The 18,440-nt window shown below is 49.7% G+C and overlaps 1 protein-coding gene across 13 annotated transcripts in view; it reads left to right on the top strand.

Annotated features, from left to right (window-relative positions):
• GRAMD1B (GRAM domain containing 1B) overlaps positions 1–18,440 on the top strand; it is a 220,056-nt gene that overhangs the window by 173,140 nt on the left and 28,476 nt on the right. For 11 of the 13 annotated variants that reach the window (XM_039874828.1, XM_039874829.1, XM_039874834.1 and 8 more), the window contains 4 exons: positions 6,015–6,035; positions 16,361–16,445; positions 17,018–17,121; positions 17,859–17,954. In XM_039874828.1, the coding sequence (XP_039730762.1) occupies positions 6,015–6,035; positions 16,361–16,445; positions 17,018–17,121; positions 17,859–17,954 (306 nt within the window). Of the gene's footprint in view, positions 1–6,014; positions 6,036–12,651; positions 13,589–16,360; positions 16,446–17,017; positions 17,122–17,858; positions 17,955–18,440 lie in introns of those variants that run through there. The other 2 variants (XM_039874837.1, XM_039874833.1) reach the window with 2 other exon arrangements.

An 18,440-nucleotide genomic window follows, 5' to 3' on the forward strand; every position in this document is an offset into this window, starting at 1 on the left:
CATAAAGTAAGCCCTGGGCATGGTGGGGGTGGGGGGTGGGGTGGGGGAACTGTGCTACTTACGATTCCCAAGAGAGTTTCTTCTCTCCCCTCAGTCCTTTGGGAAGCAGGAGACATCTTTGTCTACATGCTCCTTCAAAAAGTTCCTCTTCGCCACTGGACTCACAGGCCGTGGGGTTGGGTGGAGGGACCAGGAGGTTGGGAACTGGCTTCCCACCTAAATTTGTCTTTTGATCTGTTCTTCCTCTTCTTCCCTACCATTTCCCAAATACCTTCTTTGCATGCATGGTTTTAGTCTCACAAGCGCCTCTCAAAAGTAAGCCATCTTTCGTCTCTGTCTGTGGTCTTCCCTCCAGTGTTGAGTTGTCTGTAGTGCTCCGCACCCCTCCCTCTGCCCTCGCCCACTCTGGCCCATGTCTTGCTTGATCCCTTTCCCAGAAAGCCAGCCCCACTGCCCTTGGAAGGCTGGCTTGAAGTCAAACAGGGACCATTCCCACTGCACCCAAAGTCGGAGAACAGACCTATACCCCATCACCTCATGTCTCTGCCTGCTCCCCAAACACTGCCTGAGCTGGGGATCTGCTCCCTCCTTACATGGTGCCATCTAGAAGCAGAGTCCAGCCAGGGGTTAGTTTCATTCCTTTGGGGAAGGGAGGCCCTATCCAGTCAGGCTTCAGGTTCTGATACTCCCATCTATCTGCTTTGGTGGGTGATTCTTGATTCCCCAGATGAGTTGTTTGAAGGTGATGAATTCCAGTAGTTGAGTTCCATGATGCAAGAAAGTGACTTCAAGAGCTCTACCTGGTACCCTCCTTCCCTCTGCCTGCCTGCTGAGAGCTGCTCAGCCTGAGTACCGCTTATCGCTTCCACCTACCACCTAGCTTAGGGGCTCCTGATGTTCTTAGGATGCTGGACACTGATCACCGGGGAACTTTTCTCCAAGAAAGCCATGGTATCAGAACGCGGAGGTTGGTGGACATTGGTAATAGCCATTGCCAGGCCCCATAGAAATGCTGCCAGGTTAGGGAGGCAGTGCCAGAGTTTGCTCAGGACCCCAGGATTTCAGGGCCCTGAGGAGAACTTGGAGAGAGTGAAGGGTGAACAATAGGGGCTTTAAACTGGCAGGGTCAGGATGCACTATCCAAAGGGAGAGGAGATGGGATGTAGCCTGAGGAAGAGAATGCTGAGGGATGACTTAATAATAGTCTCAAACCCCCGATTAGTGTTTTGGGAAGGAGAGTGAAAGCTGTTGTCTTTCCCGAGGAAAGAACAAGAGGCTACAGGACTCATCATACAGTCTGTGACTTTCAGACTAAAAGCACATCTTGGCTCTGAGGATTTTAAATGACTGTTACTGGCTGTGGACAAGGAAGGAGGAACTTACTCACAAGGGGTGAGGAAGCCAGAGGAGTTCTCTGTGCTCAGGTGTCTCGGATGTAGGCATGTCTGGCAACAGGGTTTGAGATGACTGCTGTCATCCCTTCCTGAGCCCCTCACACCTCTCTCTGCCTGCGGGAAGAGGAGATGTGGTCAGACATGAGCATCAGGTTATCCCATCTCTCTGCTTCTGCCCACAGTCTTTGCATACTTTTCCATCCTAAGGTGGAAGCTCTAAGCTTCCTTACTTACCTTCTTACCCTGTGCCTAGCAAGGCACTCAGTAACCAAAGCAATATCTATTTATGGTCATTAGTCACCACTTACAGAGTGCCTTTCTTAGTCAGGCGATGGGTTGATAACGAGTCCCTAGTAATGAAGCTCCTAAATGGTAGGTCTTCTTTGGGAAACCAGTGTGAAAACAGGTTTCTTGCCCTTAGGCAGCATACAGTTTGGGAGGGAGATAAGAAACTGCCCAGATTATCCACAAACCAAACCTGATTTGTAGAACCACAGGACTAGTTGGCATGTTATGAGAATTCAGAGGCAGGAGACTCATTCATGCGTGAGACATATTTCAGGGAGCAGGTGCTATAAGTCAGGCTGGAACTCCAAAATTTTGGAGAGTCAAAATGAGGCATTATGAAGGGACTGTGAGCTGAGCATGAACTGCACATTAACCTCGGCCCCTTTCTCAAGGGGCTAAAGAGAAAGGTTACTGAGGGACTCTAGGTTTTCTTCCCCATTGAAGAGCTTGGGTGAGGCAATGCCTGTCCGCAGTAGACACATATTATCTGGGTTCTCTGGCTTTGGACAGCCACACCCCCACCCCATTCTCACCAATCATGACCATCACCACTAACACCACCATCATTTAAATGCAGTTAAAATAGGACTGATTTGTGGGAGAGGGGCACCCTACTACACGAGGTGGAAGTGGCAGCAGCTGTGGTCGATCTGGGAAATGTGTGTGTGGAACACAGTGACTTTAGTAAAGAAATGTGAGAACCAATATAGGAATTATGTTCTATACAGGCCAGGGTCGTGAGCAGAAAGTGAGGGAAAGCTGCAGAGGTGAGTTGAAGGGAAGAGGAGAGGGTGCTCATGTGATGGGGATACCTCTTGCCCTGTTGGAACATTGTCTCAGGTTGACCCAGTGTTGCCATGGCAAGGGATCCTGTGGCTGGAGCTATTGTCACTATTATCCCAGCCAGGCCACCTCACTCTCTGTCTTCAGTCCACCTCATAGAGGAGGTGACTGCATGTATCTTCAGGCAAGCTGGAGAATGCTTCCACTTTCCCCTGGGCCAAGCCTCACACTCCGTGTCAGTCTTCCCTTCTCAGGCCTTCTATTTCCTGTGTTAATGTGTAGGGGCTGGACCAGATGGTCAATAATGACCCTCTTCGGTGAATCTGTAACTCTGCTGCCAAGGCTGAGCTTTCCTAGGGGCAACCCTGACCAGAGCAGTGGGCTAGAAGACGTCAAGGCCTATCCACTTCTCAGGACCCCTCGAGTTTATGCTACTACCCAGCTTCTGCTCTGTAGTGCTGGCTTGGGGCCACTAGAGGGAGCCAGTGGCCATTTCCTGCTCCCACCAGCTTCCGGATCTCCGGCAGCCGTAGGAAAGATGCCCATGACCTCAAGAAAACCCTCCCTGCACTGGGCGCGTTGGTCACCCTGGCTGTGTGTCTCTGAGCTCCTTTCCCCTTGACTTGTTCTGTTTTTCAATCTTAATTTTTTTGGTTTTCTTTTCAGTATGACAGACTTAACCTGATCAAAGTAAGAAGTTGTTTTTTTCTCCTAACTTCTATTAGATGTAGAGCTCCTCTCATCCCCTACCTTTGTCCCCTCAGCCCTCATCTTCCAAACTCCCAGAGCCTTCACAATAGGGAGGTGTTTTCTAGGGAACTTGGGTCTGTTTGCAGAAGCCTTGCATTCCCTTAGACACTTGCTTTTCAGACCACTTCTAGGAGGCAATAGAAACATGCTCTGCTCAGCTCCCCATCCCCAACAGCTCTCTGTCTTTGGGTACTTTTTCTGACTCCCTGCTCCCCTTTTAGCCAAATCTATTTATAACCCGTAAGAAATTTTCATCCTCACTCCCTAGTTCTGTTCTTTCCATGCCTCCGTCCCAAGGAGATGCATCTCAGTGAACCTACAAGGGCAGGCAGCCTCCTTCCTGCCAGTGAACACCCCTGCTCTCACTTCCAGGGCCCAGAGCCCCTCTGGCTCCCTGCCTGCATGCGCCAGGCCCCCCCGTCAGGACTCAGAGCCTCAAGGATCAAATTTGCCCACAAGAGGCTGGTCAGAGTTCAGGCACTCATGCCCACAGTGGGTATTCTCAGGGACTACCATGGATTAGGCTGGAGGGATGGACACCCATTTTTCCCAGTGGCACCCACAATGGTGGCAGATATAGAAGAAGCTGTTCAGAGATAGCTAGTTAAGGGTACAGTCTCATGCTGAGGGACAAAAGTCCTTGCTCTTGATGGTAAATTTCACATTTCTCTACTTGAGAGCATGCATTCTTACTCCCTTTACAAAAGAGCAAGCATTCCACCAAAGATATCGCACAACTAGTTAGAGATGGGACACGGGTTTCCTAGTTGTAGCTCTGTCACTCTGAAGTTCCTTATTACAAACAGATTGAGAAAAGTCACTCATCTGTGTGGCAGTACATGAAAAGAGAACATCTTCTTCCGTTTATCTGAGGCAGGAGGGAGAGTACTGTGCAGGAGTAATCATAAAAGATCTTGGGCTCCCCCACCTAGCCCAAGTTCTTGTTGCTCCCTTTCCTCCTAGGATATTACATGAAAGCCAGGACAGAGGGTGAGGAGTTACAGAGAGGGGCACAGAGAGTGTTTTCAGCTGTGAAGCAAGTGTCTGATGACACGGCTTTGGCTTGATGAAATGCAGACAAACTGGGGCAGTCAAGGCTGGCAGTTCCCAGAGTATGCCTTTCCACTGCTGAGGAATGTATTTTAGTGAATATTTGCACAGCCTCATGCCCTATGATCTCAGAGTCAGGACCCAGGAATGTCCCAATGCTGAAATTCTCACAGACTAATTTTCAGTTCCAGGTCCAGGATTCCCATGTAGCAGTAGCTCCCTCAGTGATGAAATAGTTGTTTTTGAATGTTTGGATTTGGCCTCTTTACCTCCTGTGACCTCTGGATTGGAGGAGGAGATGAGGCCGTGGCAGGAGTATATAACCTCCAGATGGGCCATGGTGACAGTCTTTGTTGGGGAATGACCTCGGAGAGCATCTTGAAGAGGGGGATTGAGGGCCTGCCTTGCCATCTGCCCATCTGGCCACATTCTGGCCATGAGAGCGAGTGTAAGGATGAAACGAAACCAGTCAGGCAGCACCACCCATGCCTGTCCCCCCTCTGCTGACACGGATCCCCTTTGGAGTGAAGGCTGATGGTCTCTACAGAGCTCTTCTAGGGGAATGGGAAAACTGGAGAGGGAGAGATCGCATGACCATGCTTTCCTCACCACAGACACACTCACCCACCCTCCATCCCATCAGGCACACATGCAGCAAACATCCTGAGATGGTGGCTGCCCTCTTCCCTTAGGAGTCAGAGTCCCTTAAGACCAGGTGGTTGTTAATTTTGTCCAGGATCCACACCTCTGCATACAGTTAAGATGCTGACCTGAAGGAAGACTTTTCCTCTCTCCAGTGATTCTCCATCTGAATAACCTCCTTGGCAAGCTTTCTAAAACTGGAAATACTCCAGCCCCCATCTAAACCTATTGGATCAGCACCTCAAGGGATGAGGCCTAGGCAGATGTGTGTGCATGTTGATTCCTACCTGCCTATCTTCCAAGTGGGCTGTGCATAAAGGACTCCAGGCCTTCGAGATCAGAGACAGACAAGACACAATGCTAGCCATCCGCCCTCTTTCCTTAAAAAACTTAGTTACCATAAAGATGAGTAACCTTTGCCCAGGGCTAGGACCAGAGAGCACCTGAATTCTGGAGCTGGGGTGCAGTCTGGTTTTGTTGGTATTGATTATGGCACCACTAAGTTGGGGAGGACCATTAGCAGTTATGTACTTTAACCTTCCTCCCAGTGCAGAACTCCCAGCCCCTCCCCTGCCATTATCACTGGAGTTGAGCAGGAAGAGGAATTTACTCACCTGCTCACTGAGAGCACAGCAATCCTTTTTGTTCCCTTACGCCAAAGCGTCCCATCCTGCCTTCTACAGAGGAGCTGACTTGGAGCGGAAGGCTGGCTTGGTCTCCAACTGCACTTTGCTTCTGGTCAGGGCCCATTGGGGACTGTGTCTTGGATGCCTGCCACGCATCCCTTCTCCCATCAGAAGGACCTTGTGATGGGGGCTCCGACTTTCTTCCACTTGAGCTCTAGCTGGTGCTGCCACTGCCTGCCACCCCAACGCGGCAGAGCTTCCAGCATGGACTGCTCTCCGGGCTTTCCTTCTGGAGCTGTCTTGAGAAAGGGGGGCCCCTCCCAAGCAGCCACCTGGGAAGCATTCGGCTGCATTTGGATTCCTCTCCTTGTCTGCCCTCTGCTGTCTGTGTAACCTTCCTTCTGGTGTCAGGAATACCCTGGCCATGCCCACTGTCTCTTCCCTGACTAATTTTACCTTTTCTTTTATTTTGTCCTTTCAGAAAAGCCAGAGCTGGTATAATGTAAGTATCTCTGTTTTCTTCTTGTTGGTATGTGTGGAGCGGGAGGGGCGTGGACATGGATGTGGACATGGTCAGGACATGAAGAAGCATGGAGTGCAGTCGGGCTGCTGTGGTCCAGAGCAAACTGAGGGGCCGAGAAGGGTGGGCTTCTCTCCTGACCAGCCCTGCCCCATATCAAAAACCAGATACAGTGGTGATCTGTAGCAGGACAGGACTGCCGGTGGAGGAAGGTTTGATTCAGGGAGACCAAGGAGAGCTGGCGAACCTTATCCTTCCCAAGACTCCTGGGCAAGGCCCTCAAGACTTATTGGGGGAGACCAGTCAGGGAGGCATTCCAAGACCAGACAGAATTCTGGGACTGAGGCAGCCCTGGGCCTGAACTTACGGCCACAGTTTCCTACCCTTAACCAAGACATTTTGGAGGAAATGCAGCCAGAAAACTTGCCCCAATAGTATAGAGACATCGCATGAAATGGAATTTGACTCTCCACCTCCGCCAAGGTGTACCTCAGTAGCCCCAAGGGCATGCCCGTTCTAGAGATATCCACTGTGCTTGGGTCTGTGCTTGGCAAAGTGGTGAAGGTATAACCTGGTGTTATCCATGGGGGTGGTTCAGCCAGCTGCTTCATACCCAGAAACTGCATGGTAAAGCAAGCAGTCCCTGCAAAGGCTACATCTTCTGGGTCACATAGACTGGACCACAGGATTTTGAACTTCTGAGGAGTAATTGGCTGAAGTCTGTCAACTGGCCCCTGTCGGGTTGTGCTCTGCCCTCTGGGAATGCACAGTGGACTGACTGGCAGTTTGTACCCATGGTTGGGCCTCACGTCATTGTCTATCCGTCTCCGAGCCTGCCTTTCCCCACACTGATCCTAACTGGTCACACAGATGCCACCTTTCCCTGTCCTTAACCCCAGGCTCTACCTCAGCAGGTTACATGGTCATGGAGAAGGTGTGGGATGAGATGATAGAAGTGGAAGACACTCTGGGGATGGGAAAGATGAGGACGGGATAGGGAAGAGGCTTGGGTTTAACGTAGGGACTTGGAACAGAATCACATATGTGTGTTGGAGGGGATGGGGAATAATGTTTTCCCACACAGCTTCGTGATTCCCCAAATCAGGCACATGTCAGTGAGCCCTATGACTTCTGACCTGCTGCTGAGTGAGCCTGCCTCTCCCTGGCAGATGGATTGACCTGCCAGGCTTAGTCCCAGCCGGCACAAACAAGGCAGAGCTTGGTGGGTTGTGCTGATAGGAGGGGAGTTGAGAGCTGAGGTGGCCTGCATGGAGAAGGCAGACTCAATGCCTTCATTCCCAGAACTCCCCTTTGTACCCACCTGGCTTCTGGTCCTTTTGCTGCTTAAAGCTCACATCCTGGAGGAAAGAGAAGCTCCTTATGTGCAGGAGGAGAGGTGAGGGAGTGAGGGTGCTTTCTGAGGAGCTGTGTAGTGATTCCGGCATCCTTTGCCTAATGAAACTTGCCATGCTTCTGAGCAGTATTGCAAAATTAGTGCCCCCAAAGGGGAACCGGAAACACGTTCAGACCCGTGAGGCAGTGGAAGCATCCGAGTTGAGTCTTGCAAGTCTTCATCCTTGTTGCTAGGCTGCACGCTCTCCTATCTTTTCTTTGCTCTTTCCATCAGGCTTTTCTGCTTCATCTCATTTTCCTTTCCTTGTCTGCCCCCTGCCTTCATTTTCCTCTTTTTTTATTTTTTTTCCCCTTCTTTTTTCCCTTTTCTCCATCTCCGTTTTACCTCTCCTTTCTCAGATTTCCAGTTTCCTGGCTGGCTTTCTCTTTCCAGTTCTCACAGGTTTTCCTTCCTCTCTTCTGTCCTTCTGCTATTCTTTAACCTCTGATTTCTTCTCCGTCAGCCCCACATGTAAGAACTAGCATCTGAGCACTCAGTAGAGTGATAGCTAGAAATAGATGCTGCCTCTTGGCTGGAAGAGCCAGCTGCCAACCAGGGGCCCAGAAGTCGGGTTCTGATGACGGATAAGCGAGACAGCAGAGGAGCCAGCCAGGCGTGGCTGGAGACCTGCTTCCTCACTCATTCCACGTGCAGTTGGAGATATGCAGAGGCAGTTGGCCCTCACTCTTCAAATGTCCTTATAATATTGTCCTCCAGAATACATTTGCTTCCTAGTCCTTTCCTGCCTCTCACTCTCTATTAATCCTAGGCTGTCTCCTTTCACCTTCACCCCTTAACCTGAATGAATTACAGGAACATAATTGACTCTCCACCCAGCACAAATCATTAACTCACAGAGGCCAAGTGCACAGGGGACTCTCCTGAGCAGCATTTAGTGATTCCCTCTTGACCTCCCCTCTGTGTGATTCAGGCTGTCACGCTGAAGGTCCTTCCAGAAACTCAGTGGCACCAGATGTCCTGGGACCCATCTACAAATTTCTTCCTGCTGCTCCCTCTTCCTCTGCTTTCCGATGTAGGGTCTCCAGGTGGAGGTAGCTCCTTGTGTCTGCTCTCCGTCACCCAGTACTACCCTCTTCCCGGTTCTGCTAAACTTCTCTGTGGTTGTCCTGACTTGGGTTGGGACAGGGAATAGAACAGAACAACACGGAGGAAAGAGATAGAAGTGACAGGTAGACATTGTGAGGAAGAGGCAGAAGCTGAGCAAACAGTGGGAAGCTGAGAAATGACAGGGACCTCCAGCTGGCCTGAGCTACAGATGTCAAGAGCTGTGTCTAGTTTATCTTTTCATTTTTTCTTCATGTGTTTCCACATCCAGAGGATAATCAGCAACTGCCATAGTGGGTAGAGCCCTGGAGAGGCCAGCTTCAAGTAACACTGGGACCCCCTCCTCCAGTTAAAATTCTGCTCTCTTCCTGTGGCTGAGCCAATGCCCTTGCTCTGGGTTTGTTCACTCCCGGGTTTCTGCTCTACACAGCGATCATCACTCTCATATATACTCACTCTGTTGGTACTAGTGAAGCGGTTCCTCTGGGCATGGTGGCCTTGCTTTGATTAGGAAGCTATGATCTGGACATTTTTCCAGAGCCACCTGGATCAGTGCACACAGGAGTGAGGTGCCCCTATACTCCCAGTGCATGTGCCTTTGGATGGCTAGACAACCTGCTCACACATTGCATCGTGTGTGTGTCTATGTGTTTGTATACAAAGTCCCCATAAGGAAACTTCAGTCCACCACCACCCCTGTCCACAGAACTGCCCCCCAATAGTCCGTTCCCAGTTTTTCAGGAGGCATTTGACCTGGTTCTCTGTTTTCCCTTAGTCTTCTCCATCCTTCTCGCTGCCCAAGTTGCTTGAGTTGGTTGGACTCTGGCCTTTGGAAAGGACAGACACCCCATCTCCTCTTCTCAGTGCTGCTGACAGCCCTCTCTGTAATCTTTGTCTTGACACTAGTGGTAGTACTGTAGCTGCTCTGCTGCCCGAGGCCCCATCATTGCACTGGAAGTCCTTCCAATAGGTAAAGGCTTTGCAATCCCCTTTGCATACACTAAGGACAGTTAGAAATGCCCTAACCAGATTCGGGACAGTGAGAGTCAGTGCAGGGTTGCTGACTGTTGGGAGAACATCTCAGACCTGTTGGAGTACCTTGGGTCTGACAGAAGAAGAAGCCACCCAGCACCTCCCTGCCATTCCCCAGCCACCTCTTTCACCTGTCTCTCTTCTGCATTTTACTTTTACCTCTTTAGCCATGATGACAAACCATGTTGGCCTAAAGAATAGATTCCATGAGGGGAAGTAGCTGGACCCCAGAGACATGTGGAAAGACTGAGATGTAAGAGCTTTTGGTCTCTGGTCAGCGATGGTCACATCGAGTGAGTTTTGAAGGCCATGCTGTCTACAACTACCCCGAGTCTCTCCCAGGCCTGATCATACCTAATCCCCCCACTTGACCATCCTAGTTTTATACATCAACGTCCCCAGCTTGGGCTGCATTGCCCCAGTGGACATGAGGTGGAGAAATAAGCAGAAACTGGGCTTTAGCTTCATCAGGGAGCCAAAGGCAGAGTTGGAGGTTGAAGGGGTGCAGTCTGTCTCTGAAGATAGCCCCTGCAAGGCACAGTGGGCTTGCATCTCCGATGAAGCCAACATTCCCATAGGTCTCCCTGGTGCCTCAGGTGGGCAGAGGTACTGTCCTCATCTGCCTCACCTCTCTCCTGGGGGTCAGTCATCTCCACGGCAACCCGGGGAAAGAGCCTTTCTGAGATGGGAGGATAGGTGCCCAGACCCTGGCAGCTACCTGAAATTTAGCACCCCAGTTGCCCGCTGCCCCTGGTTAGGGATGCGGGCTTTTGGTGGAGAGGAAGGGACAGAGCCCATCCTGTGGGTGACCAAGCAGGTCTGGCAGGCATAAGATTGGAGCAAGAGAACAAAGTTTTGTAGGAATGAAATTAGCATGTCCTGGGGATAGTGAGGTAGAAGTGCTAAAAGGGTCTACCAGTGACAACCTTAGGGGCCTGCTGTTATTTTCCCTGGACTGACTCTGCTTCTTCTACATCTACCCCCGTTCATCTCCCCTCTGCTATTTACCCATTATATTGAAAAGTATTCTTGAGCCCTGCTCCTCATAGCCATCCTTAACTTTCCATAGGATGGTCCCATCTCCCACTCCTCTCTTTATTTTTTCGTATTATACCCACACCCACCCTGCCTCTCTTTTCTTCGTTCGGTCACCTCCCCCTATCTCCACTGTTCCTTTATCCCACATCTGGCTCCTCCCTACCCAGATCTGGTTGGAGGGCCTTTGGTTTCTTCCTAGGCAAGGCTGGTACTCCACCAAAATTCATCTGTTTTTCTCCTGGGCTCCTCCCCATCCTCCCTCCTCCCTGCTGTACCCAGGGAGGGGGTACCGCTTGGTCCCAGCTCCCAGTGTTTTCCCTAGAGTTAATGTTTAGCCCAGGGCTAATTCCCTCTCCTCAGGCTTGGAGCTACTGCTACTCTGTCCTCCACCCCTCCCCCACTATGTGAGGGAGTGTAGGAGAGGAAGGCTGGCACACTGAGACTCATCTCCCGGAGGTTAGACTCTCTCCATGTATCCTGCACCTCCCTCACCCCATTGTATCCCAGAGTCGCCTCCACATCTGGCCCACAGCAATTCTTAGTTTTCTGGGGAATTAGTGTAAGGATCAGAACCTTGCGAGCCTAGATTTTGGGGTCTGGTGTGGCCCAGGGAAGAGGCTCTGATCATCCTGGACATTTTCTATGGACTTGCTGGTCCTCTTATGACAGCTGAGGGCAGGGCTGACACGTGGCAGAGAGAAGTTTAGATGTCTGATTTGCAGAGTTTTGGCAGGGGTGGGGTGCTGGGAAGCCATGCATATAGGATTGGGGACATCTGTGGGTGTGTGCTCATAGATGCCATGTAAATAGAAACAATTTTAGAGGTGTATAAGTATACATGCATTTGGTGAATAGTTTTCGAGCACCTGATATTTGAAACACATCATGCTGAATGCTGTAGAAGATAATAAATCCGTTTGAGGGGTAGATCCTTTCTGGAAAGGATAGTTATCTGATATGGCAATTACCCTGCATGGTGTGATGGATGGAGGCAGTGGCTGCATCCCAGGTGTGTACATTGAGAGAGGGGTACAGACGTTTGGCAAAAGATTCAGACTTTTCCTCTGCTTTCTCCAACACTGCTTAAATGAGAGACCCCAGGTTTCTCTGAATCAGAATCAGAGTTTGGGAGTCAAGAACTTACATTTTCAATGCATTCATTAGGTCATTTTTAAGCACACTAAAGTTTGAGTGTTGCTGCATCAAATTACTGAGACTCCTAGGAAAAAGGCACCATTCATCATGTGCATGCTTGAGACCCTCCTGGCAAGGTGGGCATAGCTGGGGAGGGTGATTGAAGGGCCCCATTCGTTTCAAAGGTCTAACTTTTCCTGGGAATCTAACTCTTCCCAGCCCCAGTGCTTCCTGATCCCTGCTCTTAGCTTTTCTGTCTGGAACCTCTTTCGCCCCCATTGGTCTGGCTCCAATTCCTCTCCCCAGATACCAGCTTCCCTTCAGTGGGCTGTCTCCTCCTGACCTGGGGCCAAATCCTCTGCTTTTAGTATTGTTACTTGTCCCTCAGTTTTAAGCAGCTGCGGGGAATCCTCTTGTCCTTGATCCCCCTCCTGCTAGTGCTGGAGGCAGGGCAGGGCCCCCTGGGAAGGAAGGAGATGCCTTAGACAGCCCCTGGAGCTCTTGACCTCAACTTCTTCAGGCAGTCTGCCCAGCTTCTCCCGTTAGCACGTCTACAGTGAGATAAGTTAAACTTGAAATCTGCTGCTGCTGCTGCTGCTGCTGCTGCTACAGGGAAATGGGTAAATGGAGGGGTCAGTGTCGGGGGGGAGAGTGTTTGCAAGAAGTTCCTGGCTGTTTGAGTCTCATATTTCAGATATCATCATAACAGCAGTGCCCTGGTACCTTCTTGTCCCTCTCCCCGACTTGGCGCCCTGGCCAGCTACTTTCCATTGCAGGAAACATCTGCTGGGAGTCCGTCCAGGCAGGCCAGGGGTTACTGGAGGACGTTGGCCAGTACCATCCCCAGATCCTGTAACTTGAAGCATGTGTAGGGCTCTGCCCGCCCACCCGCCCTGCCTCCCTTTCGCCCTCCCTCCTGGCACCAGCGACTAACAAAGAAGTCATTTGCTGGTTAGCCAAGAGGATCAGGGTCTGCGAGGGAAAAAAGGGGGTGTGTGTAGGGATGGGAGTGAGAGCTGGCCCTCTTGTCACAGCCATTGGTGGCCACTCTCCCTGGGTGAGGGCAGTGACTCAGAGCAACCAGTGTCCACCCAGAGTAGAGATTGCACATTGAACGGGCTGCCTCATGGGACAGACCAGACAGAGCTGGAGACCTGTGCATCGTTAGAGTTTCAGAGCAACTGTGAGCCATTCTGCTGCGTTGAATAACTGCTGGGGTCAACCTCTGGACCTGGCTGTGGGATCATCCTCTCCCTGCACAGTTTGCCTATCCACCAGGGGACTGCTGTTCAGCGTCCTTAGCCAGCCCTGTGCACCTGCTGTGTTGTCTGCTTCCTCTGGCCTCAGCTGGCATCTTGGAGTGGCTGTCCACACTGACCAGAAGAAGGAGCTTTGCATCCACTCCGAGTTGCCCTTAGCCTGAAGACTAGCTACAGTGTGGGAGCCGAGCAGGGTGAAGCAGAACTTGGCCATGGGAGACTGGCTGGCCAGCTTGTCCCAAGAACCATGCTGACCACACTCTCCTTCTTGTGAAGTTTTGTGCTAGGAACAGAGCTCTAGGAGAAAAAAGGTGGTCAGTCGGGGTCACATAGACCCTCTGCCAAGAAACCAGAGGTTACGCATCTGCATTCACCCCAGGCGAGTTCTTTTGTTTTCATCCTGCGGGGACAGAAGGGAATCAGCTCAAGGAGCTGGGCTCCACTGAGAGGTGGAACCTTGGAGAGCAATGGAATCTTTGACGGAATCTGGGGTCCTCTGGAGCCTCCTGTTGGAGCAGGACAGCCAGCCTTTGCAGTGGTACCTGAAGAAGGTTACGGAGGTACCTGCTGGTGCGGAACTCTGTTGCTGGCATGGATCTGAGGAAATCCCAGCCGTGAGTGTGCAACCTCATTTCTCTGTACCTGTGTGACAATTCTGTTGCACCTTTGTCATTCCCCACTTGGCCTTGCTATCTGGGGACCCCAGATTTGACAATCCTTAAACCAAAATTCTTTGGCCATTTTAAATTAAAATAGGTGAGCCTTGCTTTTGGAGGAGATTGCTTTCAGAGCATGGGGTGAGAGGGAGAGGGTCATGTTCTCTTGTGTCAAGAAGATATATAGTGGCAGGCTGATCATATTGTCTATACTTTAGACTCTAGGAGGCTAAGGCTTGCCTGCTATCCACACTGGCAGCCTGGTAGAATCAGGGCATTTATTTGCAGGCCTGGGTTAAGAAATCACTCCACCCAAGTCAGTCCTTGTAGAACCAGGTGGCTTCAGGGGTTAGGATTAGACTTGTCCTCCTTTTTACCACAGCCTTGTTCCAAGGAAGGGAGAGGTTGGAAGATTATGACCAGACTCCTAGCACCTCCACCTCTGTAGATGTCTCAATTCCCATTGAAGATGAGAGAAGCAGGCGTAAGAGAGCAATATGGAAAGAACATCAGAAATAAGAGGACTGCCAGTCTTAAGGCAGTTGGGTGCGTGATGTCCAGTTTCCCCAAGGGAGTGTGTTCTGCTGTGGCATCCCTGTTGTTTCCCTCTTGGCATAAGGACCCTGAGGCCAGGTAGAGTGATGGCTCAGACCAGGAGCTCTGGGTCAGACTGCCTTGGTTCATAGTCCACTCTCCCACTTAGTAACCACATTCTTTGGGCAAGTCGCTTCACCTCTCTATGCCTCAACTTCCTCATGTAAAATGGGATAATAAAAACAACTCTCTGGTCAAATGAAATGCTGTATGTGCAGGGCCTCTGACAGTACTTGGTGTGTGGCAATAACTCATTCCATGTTAGCGTGATTGTAGCTCTAGAAGGTCAGTTAGGTCAGTTAGAACTTACTGGTCAAGCAGGGCTTTTCAGTGTGCAGACTCTGTTTTGTAAGACCAGAAGGCCATTTGGATTGGATATCTCAATATCAGTTTGAAAGTAACAATTAACACGGACCAGAGGCATGTTGTATTCTGGGTCTTTTCTAGCCACTGAAGTCACGAAATGGGCTGGCTTCCAGATATTCATTTCCAGTGGCCATGATACTTGGTTCAAACATATGGCAGGTGATTCTCGAAGTTTAGAATTCTGCTAGATAGCATTGCTTTGGCAAGGGTAGCAGGGTATCCATTCTTGCAAGTACAACTTATTTTATAAGTAACCCAAAACAAAAGTTTCAAATTAACTATAGACAAAGTAGTTAAAAGCGCTGCATCCCAGAAAACCTCCCTAATCTGAAGTCATGCCATTTTCTCTCCTCCAAGTTCCTGAAATTCCTATTTCCTCTAATAGAAGAACCATTAGGTCACTTAGCTCATGTAGTCAGATCATGCTGTGAATGTGGTCTGGCCACAGCCTTGGCTTCCTTGTGGGCCATTCAGCTTTTCAGAAAGACAAAAAATCAATAGTCCAAAGTTCATTCCATTGTCACAACAGCTGTATGCCAGTGGATTCCCAGAGAAGCGGGTGAGAAAGTGTAAATGGCCAAGACCCATCTGTCACCATCACTAGGACAGTCCTTCTGCATGCGCATGATCCTGGCATAAGTAGGTCAGTGAACCGCCTGGGTGGAGTGCAGGTGTCGCAACGCATGGCTCTTCCTGCACTGTGCACTGTCTTTATGCATCATCCTTGCTGCCTTTAATCTACAGGGCTCATTTGTTTCTTTTCATGATTCTAAGATTGTAAGCTTGGAAACAGCAGGATTTCTGTATATTCAGCTGGCTTATGCTATTTCCAAGGAGGATCTGCTAGGGCCGTTTTTGGGTATGAGCCTTCTCTGAGGCACCCCAAAAGCTAGGTGGGCACAGGGCCATCTGGAGGCACAGGTGGTGACAGGAGGTGGGTACGGGACCAAAGATTGAGAGATCTGCCACTGATCAACTGGAGGACCTTGGGCAGAGGCCTTCTCTCTGGCTATAGTTTCCTTATCAGTAATATAAGGGTTAGATTAGATAATTTTGTCAAGAATGGTGAGGGAATGAGGTTGGGTGCCTGATGTGCCTTTAGATTCTGTATTTGTGTACTTATTCTAATACGAGTTTTCTGGTTTCGTTTTCTTTTTTTTTTTCTTTTTTTTTTTTTTTGTCGTTTAATACAGTCTTTATAAAAGTGCCATTTCCTCCTAGTTTAATTGAGATATAATTCACACATAACATTGTACTCGTCTTACGTTTTATGATTCTTTTTCCAGTGATGAATTTCATACACACCAAGTGCTTACTGTGTTAGTCACGATAACAACTTCTTTCTGAGGGGTGTGCTGGGCACTATCAGATCCTGGGTCTTTCTGGGGGACCCTTGGGCCCCTGCTTTACTGTCAGGTGGTGCTTCCTGCTGGCAGAAGCAATAGCTGACATGGTGGGTTCCAGGAAGCTCCCTAAAGGTATCCCCACTTCCTTTTCCTCTTGGGATGTAATGTGGGACTTGCTTAGTAGTATGTTTTGCTTTTTCTCACTGACTGATGTTGGATACAAAGCTTTTCACAGTATCAAATTCTCTCCACAATGTTTTCCCACACTGAGCCCCCTTTGCCTACCCTGGCCTCCTAGAGTGTATGGGATCACCCAGCCTCATCTTTGCCTTTTAAATACACAAGCAGATGCTGTTCCTGCACCTTCCTCCGCAACCCCCCAGAACCTGGGAACATCCCACTAACCTTAGTCATTGTCATACAGGTGTTAAGCCCCACTTACAAGCAGAGAAATGAAGACTTCAGAAAGCTCTTTAAGCAACTTCCAGACACGGAGCGCCTCATTGTTGGTGAGCTGGGTGGCCTGGGTGTAGGGGGCCAGGAAGGAGGTTCAGGAGTCCTAGGATAGCACTCAGGCTGCTTCTGTCTAAAGGTTCCAAGTAAGAGCCAACCCAGGAGAAAGTCTGTCTAGGAACAGGGAGAGGGAACGTCCAGAGCAATGACTCCAGTGGTTGGGGCTTAGGGCTGAGCACCCATGCGTGGTGGCCTCAAGAGAGAACCCAACCAGGGAAGAGTCACTGCCACTCTTCTCTCTGCAGATGGCCCAGCAGTGAAGGAGTGGAGTGATCGTTGGCTGAGGAGGCCATTCGATGATTTTATAGACCTTTCCTACCTCTAGCTTCCGTGCTCCCCTCCACTGTCTCAGGTGTTCTTTGGCCTCTAGGCGGTGGTGTGTTTCACACCCTTCCTGTTCCTGACAGTGAGGTTTTGGGGACCCCCTTGGTGCTGGTCCGAACATACCTAGTCAGTGGCAGCAGTTGGGCTCCCTAATGCTAGTGAGAGGGACGGTATGCCTAAGTCATAGCGGTTTACAGAAAATGCTTCCTGTCTCTGAGCTCTTCTGTCCTCTGCTCCTCCACAGATTATTCATGTGCATTGCAAAGAGACATTCTTCTCCAGGGCCGACTCTACCTCTCTGAAAATTGGATCTGCTTCTATAGCAACATCTTCCGCTGGGAAACTCTGGTAAAGACCCAGGGCTTGCTTCCTTGGACTGTTCCCTTGGCTGTGGCTGAGCAAGCTGCCTCCACTTCCTTCCCTTTGTTGACTTCATACTCTACCCAAGCCTTTTAATAATTAACAAAATCACATGCCTGTGTCTTGAGGCTAGATCTCTTCTAGCATGTCTTCCCCTCACACCCATCTGGGTTTGGAAGAGAGTATTGAGAGAATTTGCTCTTGGCAGGAGTCACTACCAAAGGCAGAATAGTAGGGTCAGAAGGGCCTTGGCCTTGAGACACAGAAGAACTGGCTTGTACACTTTCAGGGTTCTGCAGCTAATTAGCTGTGTGATGTTAGGCTAGTCCTTTATTTTTCCTTTGCCTCTATTTTCTCAGAAAATAAAGTGGGAAAAAATAACCTAGATGACTTTTACAGTTCTATCTAGAGCTACTGTTCTGTTTCTGTAAGTGGCACAGAAATGGTACTTCTGCACATTTATCAGACTGTGTAGAAATGAGAAAGAAAGCTCCCTGGACCCCGAATCAGGACACCCTTGGGCTCTAGGTAAGGCTCAGTCACCACCTCACTGTGGGGCCTCTGAAATTAGGGGCTAAACTAGTTGATCTCTAAGGAAGTTTAGAAATATGTAGACTGACCTGATTTCCTCTGCCTGAACTGGAGTCATGTGAGCACTCTTTGCCTGACTCTATTAATGCCTCTTTTTGCTTGTTATCCAATCTCTGTCCCTGTGGGAATGCCAGCTGACCGTTCGTTTGAAAGACATCTGTTCCATGACTAAAGAAAAAACAGCTCGCCTCATTCCCAATGCCATCCAAGTTTGCACTGACTCAGAAAAGGTAAGTGGGGTCTAATCTTGGACTTTCTACTTCCCGCTCCCTCAAACCTGTCCCCTACTCCTGTATTTCTGTCCTTCAGTTGCATTAATGGGGTGAGAGGCGGTAAAGTAATGCAGATTGCAAGAACCACCTCCATGGTGGGCAGGGAGTTTGGGGTCTGAGCAGGAGTGAGCGTAGAGTGGCAGCACATCGGACTTGGAGCCAGAATACCTGAAGTTGAGTCCTGTGAATGTAGGCATGTTATATAACCTCTCTGTGCCTCGTTTTCTCATGTGTAAAATGAAGCCAGCAATACTATTTAACAGTGTTGAAAGGACATCAAACATTCAAAAACACTAAATTGTAGAGCACTATCCAAATGTAAGTTGTTATCATCATCTATCAGCAAAGCTCATCAAGAGGGATGAGGAGGCAGATAGGAAATGGATTGTCCATATAGGTTTGGGGAAAATGCGGAAGATAAAATTTAAGGCAAAGAAAGCACTG

Source organism: Pteropus medius, unplaced genomic scaffold, assembly GCF_902729225.1.
Source record: "Pteropus medius unplaced genomic scaffold, Ma_sr-lr_union100, whole genome shotgun sequence".
Taxonomy (NCBI): domain Eukaryota; kingdom Metazoa; phylum Chordata; class Mammalia; order Chiroptera; family Pteropodidae; genus Pteropus; species Pteropus medius.